This window comes from Canis lupus, chromosome 20 (assembly GCF_011100685.1).
Source record: "Canis lupus familiaris isolate Mischka breed German Shepherd chromosome 20, alternate assembly UU_Cfam_GSD_1.0, whole genome shotgun sequence".
Classification (NCBI taxonomy): domain Eukaryota; kingdom Metazoa; phylum Chordata; class Mammalia; order Carnivora; family Canidae; genus Canis; species Canis lupus.
In genome coordinates this window covers 6,932,651-6,955,610 of record NC_049241.1, presented here as the reverse complement: position 1 = coordinate 6,955,610, position 22,960 = coordinate 6,932,651, and the positions used below count along the sequence as shown (strand labels likewise).

Sequence of the window (22,960 nt, the reverse complement as noted above, 5' to 3'; positions counted from 1 at the left end):
TAGAGGAAAATAAAAGAACCATCGGTACTCACACACAAGCAATGTTTCTTAGCATTCCTCTCTCTGGTCCGTGGTCAAATCTACTCAAGCGACAGCACTTTCTATACTTGCAGGACAGACTGGCTTTGGATTACAGTAAGAGGTCTGTGTGGTCATAAAGCAACATCAAGACTAATCCTCTAACTTATAAAAATAGCTGCCATTGTGTTCCCAGAGCAGAAGCATCTTCAAGACAACGGCACTCTGAAAAGAGCTTCAGAGCTCGGAGATCAGGATAGGAGGGAGAAACAGCCAAATCTTGTATTGTTTTGTTTCCTCAACTTCTGAACAAATGCCTCTGACTTACTCTGCAAATAAAAACACTCCTTTCTTTCAATTTTAATGTGCCGTTTTAAAAAGTGACTTTATACATGCTAATGGAAGGTTTCTGCTATATCCCGAGTGTTTTTTAATTCCTCTCTAGGAAAAAAAGGCCCTCCTGTTTTAAGGTTCTGGTCGCGCTTTTATATTCTTTGTGACACAGATCAGCACCACAGAGGTCCCCAGAGCAGACCAAACAGGCAAATGAGAATGGTCCTGTTTTTCTCCTTCTTTGACTCTTGGCACTCCTGGCATTTCTTTACTCTGTGAGTAATTTGGCCAGAAAAATACCAGTAGCAGGATGGGTATCTCCCTTTCCAGCTCTCTGCAAAGACTCTTAAGGCAGAAGTGATGCCTGCTGGGAAAAGGCTGATGTCAGCTCTTAAGAGCACAGCTCCCTGCTTGGATAAGGAGGTCTTTGTTTTCGGCTGAACTGTGAAAATGAGAAAATGCCTCTAGCCTGACAAACAAGCAACCCACACAACACAGGTCAGGCCTGTGACCTTTATTTAAAGGTACCACACTTCATTAGCAAAACACTTGCATGGAACACACAGATGCGCCTTTAATGTCACATGGGAGCAGGAGCGGCCATAAAAAATCAGCTTCGTTTCCATCCCTGTTAAGGCTGGCCCACGGCTCCAACTACCGTGTTAGGGGCAAGGTCTCACTCTAAATGGTTCTTAGATTATACTTCCCTAACATGAAACATTTATTAAAGACCCAGGCTCCCTTCTCATTTATTTTTTTTTAAGTAAATATACATATTTGTTGCATGCAGAGGGGAGAGACTTTTTTTTAGTTCTAATTTAACATTATCTCAGTTTCTGAGTTATTTAGGATAACTAGAATTAAGGCTATTAAATATCCTCCTGAATCCCCCAGAACCCTTTTGGGGGTACCTATAAGATTGTGTGTAGAAGTATAGAATTTCAAGGCTAAAATGTTCCAAGTTTGGATGATGCCAAGAAGGATGTGGGAGAAAAGAGAGAGCACATAGTTGGAGGGATTCTATTTCAAGAGCATTTGATTTATGAAATCTGGAAGGGGAAAAAAATGTGTCTCTATATACTTAAACCAAATTTTGAACTGCTCCAATGCAAATCTGTTAGATTAAGGTTACTATTGGCCTGTGCCACTAACTTAAAATTGGGTTAGAAGTTTTAAACAAGAATTAAAACAATTTTTAGAAGATTGATTTATTTATTTGAAAGAGAGAGCAAAGCGAGCGAGAGAACATGAATGGTAGGGGGAGTGACAGAGGGAGAGGGGGAAGCGGATTCCCTGATGAGCAAGACTTACTTGATCCCAGGACCCTAGGATCATGACCTGAGCCAGAGGCATCAGACACTCAACCACTGAGCCACCCACGCGCCCCCCCAAAATTAAAACAATGAATAAGCCCTTTCCTGGGCATAAACGAACAAACAAACATGCTTATTCTTTTAGGGCTCTCACCTGCACAGACACACCATTTCAAGCCTCCTCCAGGGAAGCTAAATAGGAGCTCTTCTTCAGCCATCTTTGAAAGGTCTCATCACTGCTCTGGAAGGATCTGCCTTGCAGAGCATTCTTATTACTGACAGCCTTATGCCCCCATCCTCGTTACTGCTAAAATAAAGTCTCCACCTCTCATCTCCAAAGCATCATTAGTAGCATTTTGACAGAGCTTAAATAGAAAATCGTCCAAAACTGAAAGGTGGGGCAGCCTGGGTGGCTCAGCGGTTTAGCGCCAACTTCATCCCAGGGCGTGATCCTGGAGACCAGGGATCCCTGCGTGGAGCCTGCTTCTCCCTCTGCCTGTGGCTCTGCCTCTCAATCTCTCTCTCTCTCTGTATCTCTCATGAATAAATAAATAAAATCTAAAAAAAAAAAAAAAAAAAAAAAAAACCTGAAAGGTGTTAAGGTCCTATATCAAATGATTCATAGAGGATAGATACTTATGCTATTAAGTAAATGTAACATGGTCTCCAAGAGCACTGGCTTTAGGATCAGACAGGCTACATTTAATTCCTGGTCCCCTGACCTACTAGCTAGCTGTGTGACCTTGACCAAGTACAGAACCTCTCCGGGCTTCAGTCTTACCATCTGTAAGTGAGGGATAATCATAGTATCCAACATCACGGGTTTGTGAGGATGAGATGAGATTATGCCCATAAGGTCCTCAGCACAGTGCTTGGTACACAATAAAGAGTCAATTGTCACTGTTATTAATAAGCCCCGATGCAAAGGCTCTCATGATTCTCTGGATGCTGCAGATCCTGAGCTGTCACCATTCTCAGTAGGGAAGCATGCCTCTCTCCTAAGGCTTTTGTGGACTTGGAACACAACTGTAATACACTCTGTCTATAAATATATGTTACTGTTTACCTTACAAAGTCCCAGTTGCCAGTAGAGTCAAAGTACCAAAATAACCCCAACTTTTCAATTTCCTCTGGGTCTAGTTTTAATACGAAATAAGGAATTGCCCTCTTCACTTTCATGGAGTTTGTGGAATTGTCCCTTGGTAAAGCATGTCCACATATATCCAAACTAAAGGTACTAATGAGATACAAGACACACAGAGTCACCAAAAGGAGTGTGATAATGTTCCCAAGGATTTTATGCATAGACATCACAAACTATAGATATTCTAGAACATTTGAGGTACCATTTATACAATCAATTCCATTGCAAAAAAACAAACAAAATCCAGGTGAAAACCTCAACGCTCACTTTTTTAAAATTTTTATTCATTTATGATAGTCACAGAGAGAGAAAGAGAGAGAGAGGGGCAGAGACATAGGCAGAGGGAGAAGCAGGCTCCATGCACCGGGAATCCGACGTGGGATTCGATCCCGGGTCTCCAGGATCGCGCCCTGGGCCAAAGGCAGGTGCTAAACCGCTGCGCCACCCAGGGATCCCCTTCAACGCTCATTTTAACCAGTAATCAGTAAGTTGTGTGTGTGTGTGGGGGGGGGGGGGTTTCGTTTTTTACTGAGTTTCCATTATAGGACCAGCACTTAATTTCAAAGGCTGCCTCCAACCTTTTGTCAAGCTGAAAGAATGACTGGTTTTGAGTTTGTTTGTTTCTCCTTCTTTTCTGTTCATGCTTATGGAGGGAAGAGTGAAGCTGAGGGATGTGGGAAGGAATAAGGGTAAGGAATGGAGGGAAGGAGAATGCAAAAACAAAAGGAGGAAATAGAGGAAAAGGAAGAACAGAGGAAACAGAGGAGCCCAGGGGCTGCATAGGCACTCAAGGAGAAAGCAGAATTGGCTACAAGAAGCTGCAGAAAGACTTCAAAAGAATGGCCACAGAAGCAAAGACAACAGCACTGGACACATTTCACACCAGGGCAGTATCTCAAAGGAGCACCACCTATGAGGAGAGGCATTGTTTTCTTTCACTGGCCCTTCCCCATGCAGTGTGGACTGCTAACTCAATCTGTGGCAAATTCAGCTGGTTAGAGCACAAGCTTAGTGACCATGGCTTTGATCCCAGTGTGAGCTTACAGAGTTTTGCCCCATCTCAGGCCAGAGGAAACTACTTTGTAACTGTATAGCATGGATCAGAAGAGGATGCCCCCGACCCCACCCCCAAGCTGGGACAGGAGCTGGGACAGAGCATGGTCTCTTGAAAGTGGATCTAATTCACTCCAACACAGAAATTATGTAGTGCCAGGATCCCTGGGTGGCACAGCGGTTTAGCGCCTGCCTTTGGCCCAGGGCATGATCCTGGAGACCCGGGATCGAGTCCCATGTCGGGCTCCCGGTGCATGGAGCCTGCTTCTCCCTCTGCCTGTGTCTCTGCCTCTCTCTCTCTCTCTCTCTTTCTCTCTCTCTCTGTGCGTGTGTGTGTGTGTGTGACTATCATAAGATAAAATAAAATAAAATAAAATAAAATAAAATAAAATAAAATAAAATAAAATAAAATAAAATTATGTAGTGCCTACCATGCACTGGACATTGGATTGGCAAAGTGTCATAAATATAAGATGTCTGTATTTAAGATGCATGTAACCTTGCCTCGGGTAAGATACAGCTATGGCAAACAACTTTTGGTTCTGGTGTCACACACAAAACGGATAATCCCAGCTCTACCATGTTGGACACATGATCCTTTCTGAGCCTCAATTTCTGCTTCTGTAAGTAATAGAGCTCTTACACACACACACACACACACACACACACACACACGTCTAAAAGAGTCACATTTATTGTGAGGCTCAAGTAAGATAACAATATATTTAAAGTGTCTAGCATAGGATGAGTATACAGCACTCAATAAATGTTCCCTTCCTCTCAGAGGTGACTAACTGAACAGCACAACAGCAAACCTTCAACACACACAAACCCTGCCACATACCTTCACACACACACAAAGTTGGAAACTGCTTCATTTCCAAAAGTCATCTTAGACTGTACTCTTCAGCACTGAACTCTCAGTCAAGCAGCCCAAATTAGGTCTCAAAATCAATGAGTTTAGCCTGCTGTTTTAGTCCATCAACTGTCCGCCTTCAGGAGTTTTCTACTGTATGGCAAATACACAAAATATTACAAATGCACAAGTTTATCTACTGCAGCATTATCAGTATTGTAAAAATGCTGGAAGTGACCTAAACGTCCAAGTGAGGGGCACCTGGGTGGCTCAGAGTTTGAGAATCTACCTTCAGCTCAGGGCGTGATCCCAGAGTCCTGGGATCAAGTCCCACAGCCAGCTCCTCTCAGGAGCCTACTTCTCCCTCTGCCTATGTTTCTGCCTCTCTGTGTTTCTCATGAATAAATAAATAAAGATCTTTTAAAAATATATATAAATGTCCAAGCAAAGGGAATCAGTTAGCTGAACGTTGGCACATGCATGCCATGGAATGCTATGCAGCTATAAACAAGGATGAGGCAGTGGCATGAAAAGATTTCCATGGTGTATGGTTGAATGAAAGTTCCAGAGCTTAAATGAGCATATGAAGTGTGTTACCTTATGTGTAAGAAAAAGTCAGTGAACTGAGAAACCATTCATGTATCTGCTTACTTTAACAAAAAGAAACACAAGAAGGATAATAGCCTAGAAGAGGAAGGAGCAAAAGGGAAGGAGAAGACAGAGGAGGGAATAATACTCCTCACTCCTCCAAGTACTTTTATTTTTTAATATTTTATTTATTTATTCATGAGAGACAGAGAGAGAGAGAGAGGCAGAGACACAGGCAGAGGGAGAAGCAGGCTCCATGCAGGGAGCCCGACATGGGACTCGATCCCGGGGTCTCCAGGATCATGCCCTGGGCCTAAGGTGGCGCTAAACCGGCGGAGCTACCGGGGCTGCTAAACCTGGCGGAGGCACCAGGGCTGCCCATCCTCCAAGTACTTTTAAATATAGTTTTCACTTTTAGAAGCACGTTGATGTTCTACATATTCAAAAAAATAAAATGAAATCAACAAAGATGGAAAAAATGTATAGCTGAATGCAAACAGAAACGAACGAACCCAACTATATATTTCAGTTGGCACAACACTGAAAGGGAGAGAGGGGAAGTCAATGGCTCCAAAGTTACAAGTGCTCTGTTACACCCTCAGCACAGAACCAAAAAAGAAGTGCCAACAAAGGTTTGTTTCTCAAAGTGATGTGGGCATAGCAATTCTGAAACTATTTTATGTGAGCTACAGGAATGAACAATAAGTAAATGTTTTACTGGAAAACAAGGAGATGCAAATATGGAATGGGAAATGGGGAGGAAGAAATCTGTGGCATTGGACTAGAATTGAGAGTATTAATATGAACTCATGATTTCTTAGCTCTTTCTCCTCAAAGAGTGTTGTTCAACAGAACTTTCTGTGATGGTAGAAATATTCTATATTGGTGCTGTACAATATGGTAGCCACTAGCTACATGCAGCTGCTGAGCTTGAAATGTGGCTGCTGAGTAGGAAATGTGGCTAATACAACAGAAGAACTGAATTTTTTATTTTATTTCATTTTAAATTTGAATTGAAAAAAAAAATTGAATTGCCACATGTAGCTACTGCCTACTAGCTACACAATTAAGTTGAATTGAGTTAGACAACTCAAATCTAAAGGCAATGATGCCATAATAATACTTAGCACCCAGATTTTGGCTTCTAAATCCTATTCTCCACTAAAAGGAACCAGGTTCCCTAGGAAAAAGGGTTGATTCCATGGCTGGTATAAGCAAGTTATTAAGAGGAGGATAATGTTTGCCAGAAAATAAATGCTTTAAAAAAAAAAAAAAAGGCACATAACAAGGACACAGGAGCCAGCTGAAAGTGCTCTTATTCACCAAATTAGGGACAGCTATAAAACTGAAATCCATGAGTCCACATGGGTCCTGGATGGAGGAAAAGAGAATTCCTACTTAGTAGATCATGCTTGACTACCAGGGCCCTAGAAAAAAATTACTTATTGTCATTTCTACGAAAGGAATCCCAATACCCACACCCCCATGACTTACTTAACCACTTTCTTTCTAAGAGACACAGTATCTTTCAACTTCCAAATAAGACACTCATGTTCTTAACACTTTTCTTAAGAAAAAAAATTAAACAAAAAAAATAGGCTGCTCTGAGTCATCATATCAACAATAAAGTTAATGAAGAGTTCAAATGACCCAGGCTATAAGGAGCTGGAACAAGAGTCCAGGAATTTTCAAATTCCAAGTTCTGGAGAAATTACTAAGGAAACCTCTCTTCTTTCTCCTCCTCCCTGAATTAAGTCAGATGAAATTTAGTCATTCTCTGTAGCTTCCTACTCTGGCTCAGAGACATGCAATCTCGCCTCTTCTCTACTGGAAAATATCTCAATATGATGGTTATAATGAAATACAGCCAAGGCTTGCATTTTTGAAACTCTTACTAGCTGTCAAAACTGTTTTTCAACAACACTCCATGCCCAGAATTATTGTGATTTCTTTAGTGATAAAATAAACAAAACATACTTTCATACACAATGTGAACATTATAATCTTTTTTTAAAGTTTTTATTTATTTATTCATGAGAGACACCAAGAGAGAGGCAGAGACATAGGCAGAGGGAGAAGCAGGCTCCCTGCAAGAAGCCTGATGCGGGACTTGATCCCAGGACCCCGGGATCACGACCTGAGCCAAAGGCAGATGCTTACCCACTGAGTTATCGAGGTGCCCCATTTTATAATTTCTTTTGTTTTGTTTTTTTATTTTTAAAGATTTTATTTATTTATTCATGAGAAACACAGAGAGAGGCAGAGACCCAGGCAGAGGGAGAAGCAGGCTCCCTGCGGGAAGCCTGATGCAGAACTCGGTCCTGGATCCTGGGATCAGGCCCTGAACTGAAGGCAGATGCTCAACTGCTGGGCCACCTAGATGTCCCCATTTTATAATTTCTTAAAGAGACAAATATACCAGACATTCTTTTCCAAAGAAATATCAATTTGTAATTTCTTATAAAAAAATTCTTAGACATATCAAAAAGAAGAAAATACACTATAGCTCAAAGAGGAAAGATTACCTCAAGTCCAACAATACCAAGTACACTACAACATGAAGAAGAGATACAGCATCTTTCCAATTTGCCTACAAAATCTGTAATTCAGCTCTTAGAAGATATAGATAGAAACACTGTTACTGTCATCGAAATGAATAATTATCACAGGTGAACAGTGACACCAGAATGAACTCGATCACATCTTGATCACCTATAAGTTCAGACCGTGTGGCCCATGGGGATGCCGCTCTTCTTGTTTGCCTAAAAGTCTGCACGATGACATCAATTGTGAGTGCACGTGAAATCTAGCTATTTTATTATTTACACTTTAATTACTTATAGTGCCCCCACTATAATATAATGATAACACAGGATGAATTATTTATATTCATCTGTACTAAGGTCATATTTGCAAAGACCCAAGGAGTTACAAAATCATTTTCTGTTTCAACACTTTAATAATAATATTCATAATGACTGAAGCTGGGTGCTTACTACATAGATGCCAGGCACTGCACTCATCCTATGAAGAAGGAACTATGCTTACATTCACTGAATGATAAAGAAGCTGAAATTTGAGCCCAGACCTTCTGAGTGAAATTCACACACTCTTGGGCATTAAATTCACCATAAAAGTATTTTAATCTCTATCTGTATTATCAATATCAGAATAAGAGATTTAATAATAATAAAAGTAATAGCTACCATCAACTGGGTATCTTCCTGCACCAAACTTCCTGCATATGCTGATTCTCATGCTCACGACAGGCCTCACATGAACTATTCTCATTGCCATTGTGCAAAGAAGGATATTGCGCCCAAGCAAATTCAGTGACTGTCCAAGTAAGTGGCCGAATTGCTATTTAAACCAAGGCATGTTTGCTCACAAAATATACTGCTTCAGGGCTAGCTAGCTCCCCTTTGCTTCCAAATAAAAGACCAAAGGTCTCCTATTCGGGTGGCAGGAAAGAGGATGGCAGAGGAGAAGAAATTCCTAGTAACAGGAGAACGAACAACTAGTTCAAGCGCCCAGGATCTCAATTACGAGCCTCTGCCTATTTGGGAGAGCTCATTGTTTTGCAGGGCCTTGTTGCTGGATTCCTGATTGTAGCAAATTCCAGGGCTCCAGACTGCAGGCTCAGCCTCTGACTAACACTACAGTGATTTATTTGAGGATAAATACCTCTGTCAGTATGTCTTATGACTGAACACAACAGTCCAAGCGGGCTGGAATGCACGGAATGCTCAGGACTGCTGGCGCTGAGGCAGCACAGGGCCGCTGGTGTTATCGGCTACCTCTCACTGCACTAGGTCTCCTCCAATGAGAAAACAGGAGCTCTCTGAGCAGTCACGTTCCTGCCAGAAGCAGTCGCATCCTCAGAAATCAGAACTGGGGAAGCCAAGCATTTTGAGTAATTTCAAAACATCAATTCATGCCTGGGGAAGGGAAAAAAAGAGTAGGATCTTTTTACCTGGCTATACAAAGCTACACCTTCTAATAATCAGGACTACCTCACCGCCTCTGACAAGCTCCCCTATGCTGATAATACCAACTGGTTACTCAGTTGCCAGAGCAGACTCTCCAGGCAGCTGGCTGGCTGTCTCCAAGTCCTGAAAACATGTGAAAAGACATTCCACTCCCTTTGCGGGGTATGCGTGTTCAGAAGGGAGTGCAAAGGGGTAGCCAGAACAAGGTGCACAGAATCAAGCTATTTTCTTTTTTTTTTTCCCCAATTTTTAAAAAAGATTTTATTTATTTGACAGAGAGAGAGCACAAGCAGGGGGAACGGCAGGCAGAGGGAGAGGGAGAAGCAGGCTCCCTGCTGAGCAGACAGCCCTATGTGGGGCTCCATCCCGGGACCCTGAAATCATGACCTGAGTGGAAGACAGCTGCTTAGCTGACTGAGCCATCCAGGTGCCCTTGCAAGCTATTTTCCTAATATAAACGTGGTAAGAGCTGTACAGATTCAATGAACCCTTTTGTTTCACAAATAAGGAAACTGAGGCCCAAAAAGTTGGAGCAATTCATGTCACGATCATAGAGAGTGCTGGTGGCAGATGGAGAACTAGCCCCAAGACTGGCTCTCTGGCAGCTACAACAGGCTCACATGCCAGACGTGATAAGCAGTACCGTATCATAAACACAAAAAGCCATCTTCCCCACTTTAGAAAGGTCTCAATTTCGTACCATGAATACACAAGGTGAGAACTGACCTAATCATTCCCCCCTCCCTTTGCTGCAGCTTTGCTTTCATAATCAACTGTGGCCTGGAAGCAGATGACCCTCCTTCTGACACACCATCTGAAAGTCAACAGCAGCTAACGCTACATCACAATGCCTACGTCATTTACCTCACTGCATCACGTAGATAGTTTATCATCTCATATCATCGCAGGATGAAGAAGGGTGGGTACAGTACACTAGATATTCTGAAAGACCACATTCACATAACTATTATTACAGTATGTTGCTATCACTGTTCTATTTTATTATTGTTGTTAATCTCTCACTGTGCCTAATTTGTAAGCTAAACTTTCTCATAGGTATCTATGTCCAGGGAAACATGCAGATTATATAGTGTTTGGTACTACCCATGTATCAGGCATCCAATGGGAGTCTTAGAACACATACCCCGCAGATAAGCAGGGGGGGAAGGGAGGGGTCTACTGTACTTCTTAATGTGTACAATTCTCAACTCCTAAGCAAAATATTTTACAAAGTCTGTTCAGGCGCTAATCTGTCCTTCCATTTCCTGGCTCATAAGACATTCACCATAGACTGATTCTCCTAACAACCATCAGTGGTACAGATAAGAAAACGCGGTCTTCAGACAACCACCACCACCCCACCCCCAGAAGCTGGAAGAGAAAGTTAACATCTATGGGGAACGAACACACACACACACAGGGTCATACAAGTAAGTTAGAAGGAAAGGAAATGTCATCTCTCCGCAAATTATTAAAGATGGTTAATCCCTTGCCTGGCAGGTAAGCACTGTTCATCCTTTCACTTCACACAAAGCTGCGGGAGAACGTGGCCCCAGCACAGAGCGCGGGGAAGCCAACGCCAAAACCAACTTCACTGCAGAAAGATGGAACTTACAGATGGGGGTTGAAGATGCGACTCATCTTAGAAGCATGGTCATTTTCACAGTCCAGGTCATCGTCCCCTTGCTCCACACTGAACTTCCTCTTGCTGGGACTGATGGGCGGGGGGCCTGTGCGGTGACTGGTGAGGGCAGACGCCACAGGGAGGGTCTGCATCCTGGGTTCTCCCCTGAGAGCAGCTTCACCTACGCAAAGAGAGATGATGTCGTCACCAAACAGAAGAAACCACCCCCCCCACCTCAGTGCCCCGCTTCCCCGCCCACCCCTTGCAAAACTACTCCCAGTGGAAAGTTTTGGCAACAGAATGGGCTGCCTGCCATTCTCAGAACATGGCCTGAGCGGGAGGTGAGCTGCCAAGCACAAGACATTTTACATAAATGTGGTTTTCTACTCAGTAACTCACTACCCCCACTCCCACCCCACCCCCCTGCTCCAGCTTTACTGAGATGTAACCGACATAGTGCACTGGGCAAGTTTAAGGTGTAAAAGGTGTCGATTTGATACACTTACATATTGCTAACACCTCCAGTATGACACATAATTACCTTTTCTGCAATAACTCTTGAAGGTAGAGTTTAATATTAAAAGTTGCAATAAAGTAACAGAAGAGTAAAAGTACTGACCACAAACCATCCCAAAAGTTAATTTAAAACAATAAAGGTCTTTTGACGTGTGGGTATTCAGCTCTAAAACTGTAAGAGAATGACCTAACACACGTTTCATTAGAACATGACTAGAGAAACTCACTTTTCTTGCCTATTACATTTTTATTACAATTTTGATATGTTACTTTTTTCAAAAGAATGAGGAAAATTTATGAGTTAATAATTCACATATTTGCCCAAAAAGTTAAAAGAAATGAAAACACATTGTTTAATGAAAAACAAACATTTCATTCTTACAGCACACTAAAAATGGCACACTGAATGTATTTTGACTATTATCAGCACAAAGTGCATAGAATTTGTCATGAGCTTAATACACAGGTGCAGTTCTCAAACTCAAAGTTAAAATCTCAAGTGAGAATTCATATTGTGATCTGATCCAACATCTTGGTATTTTCATTCCAACTACTAAAAAGACTTTGTACTGGGTGGTAACTTTATGCATCATTATTAATTAAAATAAGCACAACTCTATTATAATGAAGGTTTTATACCTTCTAAAATTTATAAACAAGAGTAACTAACATACACTTTAAGAGAAAACTTCAAGTTTTCTAAGTCATATGGGGGGTACCTAAATTTTTCACAAATAATTACCTTTTTGTCATGTTATTTATTCATTCATGCTGGTCTCTAAGGCATGACCAATTTTTTTTTTCCACTTGGTCACAGTTTGAGAGACATATTAGGATAAAGTGAACTTCATCTGAGACTTCATAGTACCTAAGAAAGGAAATCTTTGTTTGCCACCACTAATTTTCATATCATCACAGATGTGTGGACAGTTTTAACAGTCCTTTGCTTCATACACATATGACAAATATGATTTTGTTAGGGAGAGGAGTGAAGGAAAAGCCTCCTGAATGTTTACCAGGAAAAATAAAACTTTTGCCAATTTAGTCAGCAAGATATAAACTAGCAAATATACAGTGACCCCATAATACACCTCCAGGCAGGATTTCTTTTAGAGATTTTGGCCCCAAAGCAAACTGGAACTTTCCATTTTAAATGAAATATCTAAAAACAGGCCATATGCTGGCCTGCCACATTCAGACATTCAGTGGGGTTTTGGTTGTCTTCTACTTCCTATTTATGAACTTTTGGTTTAAAAAAGCAAGCAAACGGGGCGCCTGGGTGGCGCAGTTGGTTAAGCATCTGACTCTTGGTTTTGGCTCCGGTTGTGAGCTCAGAGTTGTGGTATCGAGCCCTGTGTCAGGCTCCGTGGTCTGCACCAAGTGAGCTTAAGACTCTCTCCCTCTTCCTCCACCTCACCTCAAATAAATAATAAATCTTTTTCTAAAAAAGCAAACAAAAAGCCATGCTAATATTTATATTGTGATAAATCGGAAAATATTATTTCCAAATATGCTCCCCCCTCTTGTACCCTCCTCTTCCATGGAAAGGGAGAGGGAATTTCCAATATAAAGCGTCAGTAGCCAGGCTAACTTTTGGAGGATCCCTGATGATACCCCCAGGAACCTGACAATTGCAAATCAAGCCTCATCAAATGGCACAGGGCCACCATGCCCTCCACCCTGTGTTTCTCCACATCCTTGGCAGGTTTAGCAGGGATGAGGAATATTCGGGCTCTGTGTGGACCCCTGGGCTTTGGGAACCATTTTATCAGATGCCAGATGTGTAGCAACAGTAGTTGCCATGGAAACCTGCCACCACAGCAACAAATTCGAATCACTCCAATAAAGAGCCACTCATTACAACACTAGCATACACTGCTAAGCGAAAAGCAGAAGTCTTGGAGTTAGGACAACATCCTCACTCCACTCTCCAATTTCCATCTTAGTATAAGCTTGTTTGTGCTTGTTTGCAGTTTAAGTTCACCAAATGGATGCACTGCTTACCTTTAAGACCAAATGGCTGGTGTCTGACATAGAAAGAAGAAAGGAATCCTAAAAACACTGGGATTTCTAACCTGATAGGTAAAGGATCCACACAGGAACCACAGGTGGTTCCTCATCCTTTAGGGGCTGTGACAAAACTATACCAAATCCCCTAAAGACAATGGGACATGCATGTTGCTAGCACTGGAATCCATGTTGTACACTTGGATTCCCTCACTGGACAGAGAAAACTATGCCCCTGGACATGCAGTGACCTACTTAGGCTCACACAGTTAATGGGTTTACTGTAAGCAAAAGCCCATGCCCTCTGCTTATCAGAGTGACATCCCCTCATAAACACTAAGCAAGGCCTACACACATCCTCATCCAATACCTTATATTATAAAATGGGATTTGCTATTATTATTGCATAAGTAGCAAAGGAAGGTTAAAATTATTTTAGTAAAATTGAAGAGAACACAGTCTGGGAATCAAGACACCAGTAGGGACATTGTCACTTTATGTAGGGCCAGGCGAATACAGACACACACTTCCCCTCTAAGGCCTGACTACTACAAGGGGATGGACTAGCTAATACTTAACACTCCTTCAGCCCTCAGAATTAGTAGTAACCCAATAAATGATCAAATACCAACCAGCCAACATTTACTAAGCAATTACTTGTGTAACATTGACCGAAGGCATCAAAATGCAAAATATGTGTCTCAAGGATCATGTATTTAAAAAACCAAAAAGTGAACCCATGGTCAAATAAACTTGAAAACAACTAGATTAAACCATTTTCACAGGAGTTTCTTCACTACAGGCCTTCTTGTCAGCTTCTGAGCCAGAGACACGGCAGTGCTGCTTTTACTTGCCCCCACCCCCACCATCCTACACATTTCTGTAAACTCGGTCTTCCATGGCACCATTCTGGGTATGTCAACTTACCAGGACCCCAAATAGCCAAGGTCTTGCCAGTCACAGATAAAATAATCTCCAGGCTGCTTCTACATTTACAATTAACAAGTGGCCCACCGGCTTCCCAGCCTTTTTTCCTAATATCCCTCTTGGTAATCTCTGAAAATGTCAGCCCTAGAGGTTAAAGCAGACTGGACACCACTGCACAGAGATCTCACTGTCTAACCCTAAGGCCTTACTCAGCTTCTTCCTCCGATCTTTTTTTTTAAGATTTTATTTATTTATTTACAGAAAGAGAGAGGCAAAGACCCAAGCAGAAGGAGAACCAGGCTACTTACAGAGAGCCCGATGTGGGACTCGATCCTCGATCCCGGAACCCCAGGATCAGGACTTGAGCCAAAGGCAGACGTTCAACTGCTGAGCCACCCAGACGTCCCATTCCTCCGATCTTCTTATACTTAAATCCAACACACCTGGCAAAGGCCACTTAAAATGCCTCCTCTGTCAGGTTGTCTTCCTTGACTCCTCAATCTAAAAGTCATCACTTCTGAATACCATAGAAAATTATCCCTACGTGTTTCCTTTCCTATTTGGTTTGTGTCCCTTGAAGCAGGGAACATTTAATTCATTTTATACACTTGAGAATGCAAAGCACAATCCTTGCACATAGTAGATGGATGGTAAACACTGCTTGAATGAAATCAATGAGTCTGGGCAAGGGGGTGCCCAGGTTAGAGAGGTATAAGACATGTTAAAGATCAGAGATATCATAGAATAAGGAATTTTAAAAGATCCACTTAATATATTTATATAAAGAACTCTCAAAATTCATCAATAAGAACTTAAAAATAGGAAAAGGTCTAAATAGCCTTTCTCAAAGAAAAATAATATAAACAGCCAATAAGCACATAGAAAAATGTCTAACATCATTATTGATCAGGCAATAAATCAAAACCACAATGAGCTACTACTTTACACACACTAGTAGGGCTATACTCAAAAGACAGAAAGTAACAAGTGTTGACAAGGACGTGAAGAATTTGAAACTCTCATGCACTGCTGGTGTGAATGCGACGGTGCAGTTGCTGTGGAAAATAATTCTGGGCAGGTCCCTGAATGGCTAAATATAGAGTTACCATATGAGCCAGCGACTCCTCTCTGAGGCATACAACCAGGAGAAGTTAAAACACATATTCACATAAAAACTTATACATGAATGTTTATAGCAGCATGATTCATAATAGCCAAAAACCCAAATGTCCACCAGCTGATGAACGGGTACAGAAAACATGCAATCTATCCATAGGATAGAACATTGTTCAGCCATAAAAAGCAATGAAGTACTGATTCATGGATGGACCTAGGAAACAGTATGTGAAGTGAAGGAAGTCAAACACGAAGAGCTTATACTGTCTGATTCCATTTACGTGAAATGTCCAGAAGAGGCAAATCTGAAGAGACGAAAAGTGAATTTTTCTACTTTTTGGGTGAGAGTAGAAGCACTTGGAAGTGACTGCCAGTGAGTGCAGAGTTTCTTTTGGGGGTGATGAAAATGTTCTAAAATGGATTTTGGTAAAGGTTGTACCACCCTGTGAATATCCTAAAAACCACTGGAGTGTATAGGCTAAATGGGTGAATTATGTTGCTATATGAATCTCTCAATAAAGCTGTTACCCTCACCCCTAAAAAATAAAAATATAATTATAAGTAAATGATAAAATACTCTAGTATTATATTAGTTCCTCCCCTCCCTCAGGTTTTTCACACTGAACTGCTACATATGAACAAGTACCCATTGATTTTCTCTGGTATAAAACAAAATCTTTTGTTATTACAGCTACAGCTCTCTACAATGTTAAAGTCAGAGTTTTTTTTAATATCATTAAGTTAAGAAAAGGCAAAGCAGGGAACCGCTTGAGGTTATGCAGGCCCTTGGATTCATCAGAGTTCGATTAAGCTCCAGCTCAGCTTTTAATCAGACTGTGTGAGCGCCTGCTGCCTGCCGAAGGCTGTGTGAAGTGCTGTCAGAAAAGTAAATGATGAAATTTATACAGACCCTGACCACAAGCAGGGGAGCAAAGAATACACACCAAAAGGAATTTATCTTGAGGTGTAAAAGACATTTTGCTCTTGAACTAATGTGTATTCTACATTTCACAATGGTTCACTAATTGAAAAGGGAGAAAGGATTATCTTTCTTTTTCAGGAATAAACAGGAGAAAGGAGATCTGAGTAACCCTGGGTTTCAAGTTTCTCAAGCTGGCCTCACTATAATTGTCAATTTAATTAAAAAAAAAAAAAATTCTGGGGCAGCCCGGTGGCCCAGCGGTTTAGCGCCACCTTCAGCCCAGGGTGTGATCCTGGGGACCCAGGATCGAGTCCCACATCGGGCTCCCTGTATGGAGCCTGCTTCTCCCTCTGCCTGTGTCTCTGCCTCTCTCTCTCTGTCTCTCTCATGAATAAATAAACAAATTTTTTTTAAAAAAATCTGACTATAAAAAGGAAATTCCATTTTTTAAAAATGTATTTGGCCTTTTTAATTAGAGATGAGTTACTAAAGGAAAATGCCCAATAGATACAAAGATTATATAACTCCTGTTTTTAGTCATGGTGGCAGCTCTAATACAAGAATCAAAAATGTTCTTAAATATGTCTTCCAACAGAATATGAGCAAAGATCTTTGGCCCAAGATTTCACAAGAATCAGCATACATGAATTTCAATTTTAAAAAGTTTAACAGAGGGCAGCCGAGGTGGCTCAGCAGTTTAGCGTCTGTCTTCGGCCCAGGGCATGATCCTGGAGACCTGGGATCAAGTCCCACGTCGGGCTCCCTGCGTGGGGCCTGCTTCTCCCTCTGCCTGTGTCCCTGCCTCTCTCTCTCTCTCTCTCTCTCTGTCTCTCATGAATAAATAAACATAATCTTTTAAAAAATAAAAATAAGTTTAACAGAGAAATAAAGACAATTGCTTAGCTTTATGATGTGCCACATAATGATTCTGGTGAAATATCACAAGAAACCTCTGCTTTCGAGTCAGAATAAAGCAGGAGAAAAGCAAGGCACAGGGACAAGATCCAGGAAGATGTGGCCTAGAATCCTTTAAAGATTCTAAGACTTCTTATTTCCTTCATTTTAATAAAGCTACTTAAGGTTTGTCTTATAATCATATATTAATAAGCAAGACAGCTTCTTTCTTAGTGGAACACAAGATAATGAGATGTCTTAGACTGGATGCACTATGGAACAACTAGAGGGCCTTCAAAACAGAACTCTGTCTCGTTAGCCTCTGTTTCTTCATTTGTAAAATTAAGTGGTTTGATTACATCACCTTGATGGCCTAACTTCAGCTCTACATAATGTACATCTCCAGTCTACATAATGTACATCTTCCAAAGTTAAGTCATACTTTAATTGCTAATCAAGAAACACTAAACTTTTATAGGATACACTTCACACAACAGGAGAAAAAACTGATTCCATCAAATATTAAGTAACCTACCCTACCCTGTCCTTGAAGAAGATGTAATTAACAATCCAGTACACTTTTTTTTTTTTTTAATTTTCATTTATTTATATTAGTCACAGAGAGAGAGAGAGAGGCAGAGACACAGGCAGAGGGAGAAGCAGGCTCCATGCACCGGGAGCCTGATGTGGGATTCGATCCCGGGTCTCCAGGATCACGCCCTGGGCCAAAGGCAGGCGCCAAACCGCTGCGCCACCCAGGGATCCCGATCCAGTACACTTTTAATTCTCAGTGTTCAAGCTTCACTTGCTCAAATACCATAAGAAAATTATAGTGGAAATAAATATGATCAGATCCATGGAATGTGGATTTAACTTTTATACAACTGAAGGCCCTTGGCCTTCATCATGGAGATGAGGTAACTGATGTGGTTATTCTAAGGGATTCCAAGGAAAAGCAGAGGTGGCTTTAGAACCCAGGTCACAGTGCTGAAGAGACCAACTGTGTGGACCAACTGCCATAAAAGGACTGTGAGTACACGCAAGACTGTGGCATGTTTCATGAGGAATTAATCAAAATCATGGCATTTATTGTCATTTTTTGGAGATTAGTCAAACAGCACAAGGCTGAAATGACAGTGTCTTTGTGTTTATGGAGAAGGGGAAGGTACATCTGTACTTAAAAAACAAAAGTATCTTGCTGTAACTTTTAAGGGTAGATTTTTCACAAAAATCTGTATTGCCCTCCTTGTTCAAAAGCTTTCTTCCACAATTTAAATCGTTGTTGTGTTTAAGACTTTATGTTCTACTCCCCTCCCCAGCCCTTTTATCATTTTTGAACCTAAATCAAAGTAAAACCACAGCTCAGTTCTCTCACATACACATACCCGCAAGCCTCTGGGCTACGTGGAAACGTCTCCTGTCTGACCACAGCCCACAGGGACCAGACTGACATCACCCTCCTGGTGAGAGACACCCAGATAAAACAACTGCACTCTCCTCTCACACTCATGACGGTGCAGGGCAGCAGCCCCAGCAACCCGGGGCTTATTCATTTTCTTTCAAATAATACTTCTTTGTCTCAGAGACTAGCAGCTGGAGCGAAGACAGTGAAGTCAACCTCTTTCACACAGTTCAACTGGTGGCTATCCCCATTCTGGTTCTCTTTTTTCTTTTTGTAAGGAGGGCTGTTAGGCAACATGATGAAACCCGGGCGAGCCAGCAGAGATAAAAGACGTGACGTAGTGTCTGCCAGCGGAGCAAGGATTACAAGCGATTCTACAACTCAGCCGACCGCGCCCCCTCGCCCCCACCCCTCACCCCCCACCCCTTTCCCACCGCCACCCTCAGGAGCCCAAAGCCACAGCTGGAGACTTGCAGAGCCCAACCCCACATCTGGAGGCCAACCCTCAGCGAAAGGTCACTCTTGTGCAGTCAGCCAGGCGGGGGAGGCCAGACCCCCAGCTGAGCACAATTTGAGCAGCTTTGGTCTTTTCTTTAGAGCAGCAAGGAGATGGCTCAGGAAAGGGAAAAAGAAAAAAAACAAAAACAAAAACGCTTACGGTATATTGCTGACTGCTAATAATATAATTAAGGATAAGAAAACACAGTAAAATGTGGAGTTGAAACATAATGCCATTGTAATCAGAATTACAAGTAATCTAAATAATCCCATAAGCATTACACTTTGTCAGAGCTTTCCTGTAACTTATATCAGTATGTTTTATTTTTAAAGCATTTAAAAATATAATGTTATCCCAGTTTTTTTCTTACGATAGTCCTAAAATGGAAGAAGGGAAGAATGATTCCCAAACTATATAGCTAAGGAGACTAGTGTTTCAAGAATTAAGTAAATTGCTCAAGGTCACAAAGCTGATCCAGAGAAGACCTAGCAGGAGAAATATGACATTCAGATCCCTCCATTTTCATATTCCTTTTAGCTGTGCAGGATGCTCTACACATTAAAGAAAAGAAGTGGGAGGAAGACAGGTGAAAGGGAGGAAGGAGGAGCAGCAGGGTGGGAAGGCCGGAAGAGAAAGGCAGGAAGGGCAGTATTATGGGCTGACTTGTGTCCCCCCAAAATTTGTAAGTCCTAACCCTAGTACCTCAGAATGTGACTGTATTTGAAATAGGGTCCCTTCAGAAAAAATTAAGGTTAAATGAGGTCATTACAACGAGTGCTAATCTAATAAATTGATGCTCTTCTATGAAGATATTAAGACACAGACACACACAGAAGGAAGACCATATGAACATGAAGGTAGCCATCTGCAAGCCAAGGACAGAGGCCTCTGAAGAAACCAGCCCTGACCTCAGACTTCCAGCCTCCAGAACTGAGACACAACAAACATTGGTTAAGCCCCCTGGGGTGCTTTGTTATGGGGCCAGAGCTGAAGAGCACAAGGACAAAAGACTAAGGAGGGGAGATGGGTGGTGAGGTGTGAGGCCTCTTCAGTTTAGAACCCAACAGCTTCTGCCACTTAGTCTATTCCACCTGACCTAACATGGCAGGACTGGTCAAGATGGAAGCAGTCTAATGGACAGATGCCACTTTGGAATTAGAAGCCACAGAGGAGAGGAGAACAATGGGTCAGCACTGATAGAAAGTGGACACCGTGGCTGGGTTCCAGGAAAAGTGTAGGCTCAGGCTGAGCCTCAGTGCAAATGGACAGGGTGCTGAGCTGCACAGGTGAAGGGGAGAGTCCCTGCAGAGCCAGTCTGGATGGCCCCTGCTCCCAGAGAGTGGCGGTGTGGCTAGTGCATCGGGGTGGAGAGTGCATACAACCTTTAACATTTTTAAATATCTATAATTCTGTAGGGACTAGAAGGGAAAGGGTAAAAAATAACCCCGGAGGAACAGTAAAATGTCTCAAATTCTCGGTCTCCATTCTGAATAGACAATAAAATACTTTATATAAATTGAACAGAAATTAATCTGAATATCAAAAAGCACTAACTAAAGATATTTTAAAGTCAGTTAAAAATTATTATATTCATACCCATATGTTGCTATTCATTTAATTAACAAGTTTTCTACCACTTAAATAATTTTGTTGTGTTTGGGGTTAAAAAAATAAAGTCCCTCTAATCTCATTTACTCTACTGAATTCACTTTACAACTTCACTCTATCTTCATGGATTATGCAACACTGTAACCTAGGGGGCACCTGTGTGGCTCGTTTGTTAAGTGTGTACTCTTGGTTTCAGCTCAGGTCATGATCTCCTAGATAGGAGACTGAGCCCCATGTTTGGGAGGGGGGCACTCAGTGGGGAGTCTACTGCCCCTCCCCCCCAGTAAATAAGTAAATATTTTTAAAAAATACTGTAACCTCGGTGAAATTATCACAAAGTAAGAGAACTGAAATTGATGTCTTATTTTATATATCACTTCAGCTTAAAGAAAAAGTCAGGTATCTTAACAATGACACAATGAGGCTGAAGATCAGCAGATCTCGGTATCAGGCTGGGTTTTGGCTTCGTAAATCATAACCAGGACTCAAAAAGATCAAACAATTGTCTGCGTCCTTGGTTTCCTGAGCCAGACCAATGACCACACCAACTTCTATTCTTGGTCCTCCAAGCCTAGACTGTGGCTCTGACAGCTGCAAAAGGATTCAGAGTAAATCAGGAAGCCGAGGCTCAGAGTGCGAGCCCTGCTTTCCTGTACTGATGAAGCCGGAAGGGCTGTGTCTGCCTGGATATTAGAACATCGACATAATGTGTCACATGTCCTCACCAATCCCTGTCTGAGGGCTCGGCACCAACACATGACACGGTAAAGGCAGCTGGAGAACCTTTTAGTGCCAAGCATACAGAGCCTTTAATGGAAAGGGCCTCTTAACAGTGGGAATTCTTCACTATATGTACCAGAAAATCTACTTTTGTGACATGTTACTTTTAGTGAGAAGGAGGAGAGTTATAGAAGTTTTTACAGATGGTATTAGAACCAGGCTCAATTTCCTTGGTGGCAGGCCTCATAAACGTGTACAAGGAGTCATCAAACAAGGTGAATTGAAAAAGGCTTGTTCTAGCCTCTACAGTCGAGCTGCCTCCTGAGGAACTCCAGTTGCCATAAAATAGAGATAATAAGCTGTGTGGAAATGGGGGCACCTGGGTGTCTCAGTCAGTTAACCATATGCCTTTGGCTCAGATCATGATCTCAGGGTCCTGGGATCTAACCCCACATAGGACTCCCTGCTCCGTGGAGAGCCTGCTTCTCCCTCTGCCTCTGCAACTCTCCCTGCTTGTGCACTCTCATGCACATGCTCTTTCTCTCTGTCAAATTAATTAATTAATAAAAATCATTTTTAAAAAGATAAAGGATGAGATGATGGGGGCAAAGGAGACATTTCCAACGGTCACTCTCACTATTCCTATTCACTATTCATCTCCTCCCATAGAGTTAGCACATACAGTTTCCACCAACTACCTGAAAAGGTCAGGAGACACAGTGTCAAGGAGCATGGGTGAGTAAGCATTCCCAATCTATTGCACCAGGAGCCAAGAGGTCCTTGGGGCAGCTACCTGACTTCCTAATACTGTTTACACGTGTGTGAAAATGACCATGTGAACCCACACATGGACCCTGAGCTAGTTCAAAGATTAAACAAGAAACTTGGTACAGTGCCTGGCACATAGTTGGTGTTCAGTAAACTAGCACCATTTCCTTCCCAGGCACACTTCAACTCAATATGCTTGCTTCTATATACCTTTCTCTCCACTAGAATGGATTCAGAATCCCTGTCAGCCAAATCATATTCATCTCCACTTTCAAAAACCCAACCCAGAGGCATGCTGCCATCCCCAACCCCAAGAGTACCTCTCCTGACACCATCTGTTAAAGCTGGTCGACCTAACAGTCCTGAGTGACATTCTAGCACTGCCTGCCTCCAATTCAACAACTACAGATTTTTACGCAATACGTGTGCTACGGTCTCTGAAGATAAATAGGCAATCTTGTTCTCTACAATATATTCTAGTCTGGACCCTGAGGAATAACATGAGGCTCCCAGGAACCAATTCAAAATTCTTACACAAATTGGCATATGGACCATTCAAAGTCACATATAGGCTTACCTATTCCAAATATGAAATCTCATTATCAGCTCCAAACCCCCAACAGAGCTGAAGTGGGTAAGTAGCTAAGATGTGACAAATATCCT

At 41.9% G+C, this 22,960-nt stretch overlaps 1 protein-coding gene across 5 annotated transcripts in view; it reads right to left on the bottom strand.

Moving 5' to 3' along the window:
- VGLL4 (vestigial like family member 4) overlaps positions 1 to 22,960 on the bottom strand; it is a 163,314-nt gene that overhangs the window by 32,954 nt on the left and 107,400 nt on the right. For all 5 annotated transcript variants that reach the window (XM_038565627.1, XM_038565628.1, XM_038565629.1 and 2 more), the window contains one exon: positions 10,910 to 11,099. In XM_038565627.1, coding sequence (XP_038421555.1) covers positions 10,910 to 11,099 — 190 coding nt within the window. The remainder of the gene's footprint in view (positions 1 to 10,909; positions 11,100 to 22,960) is intronic.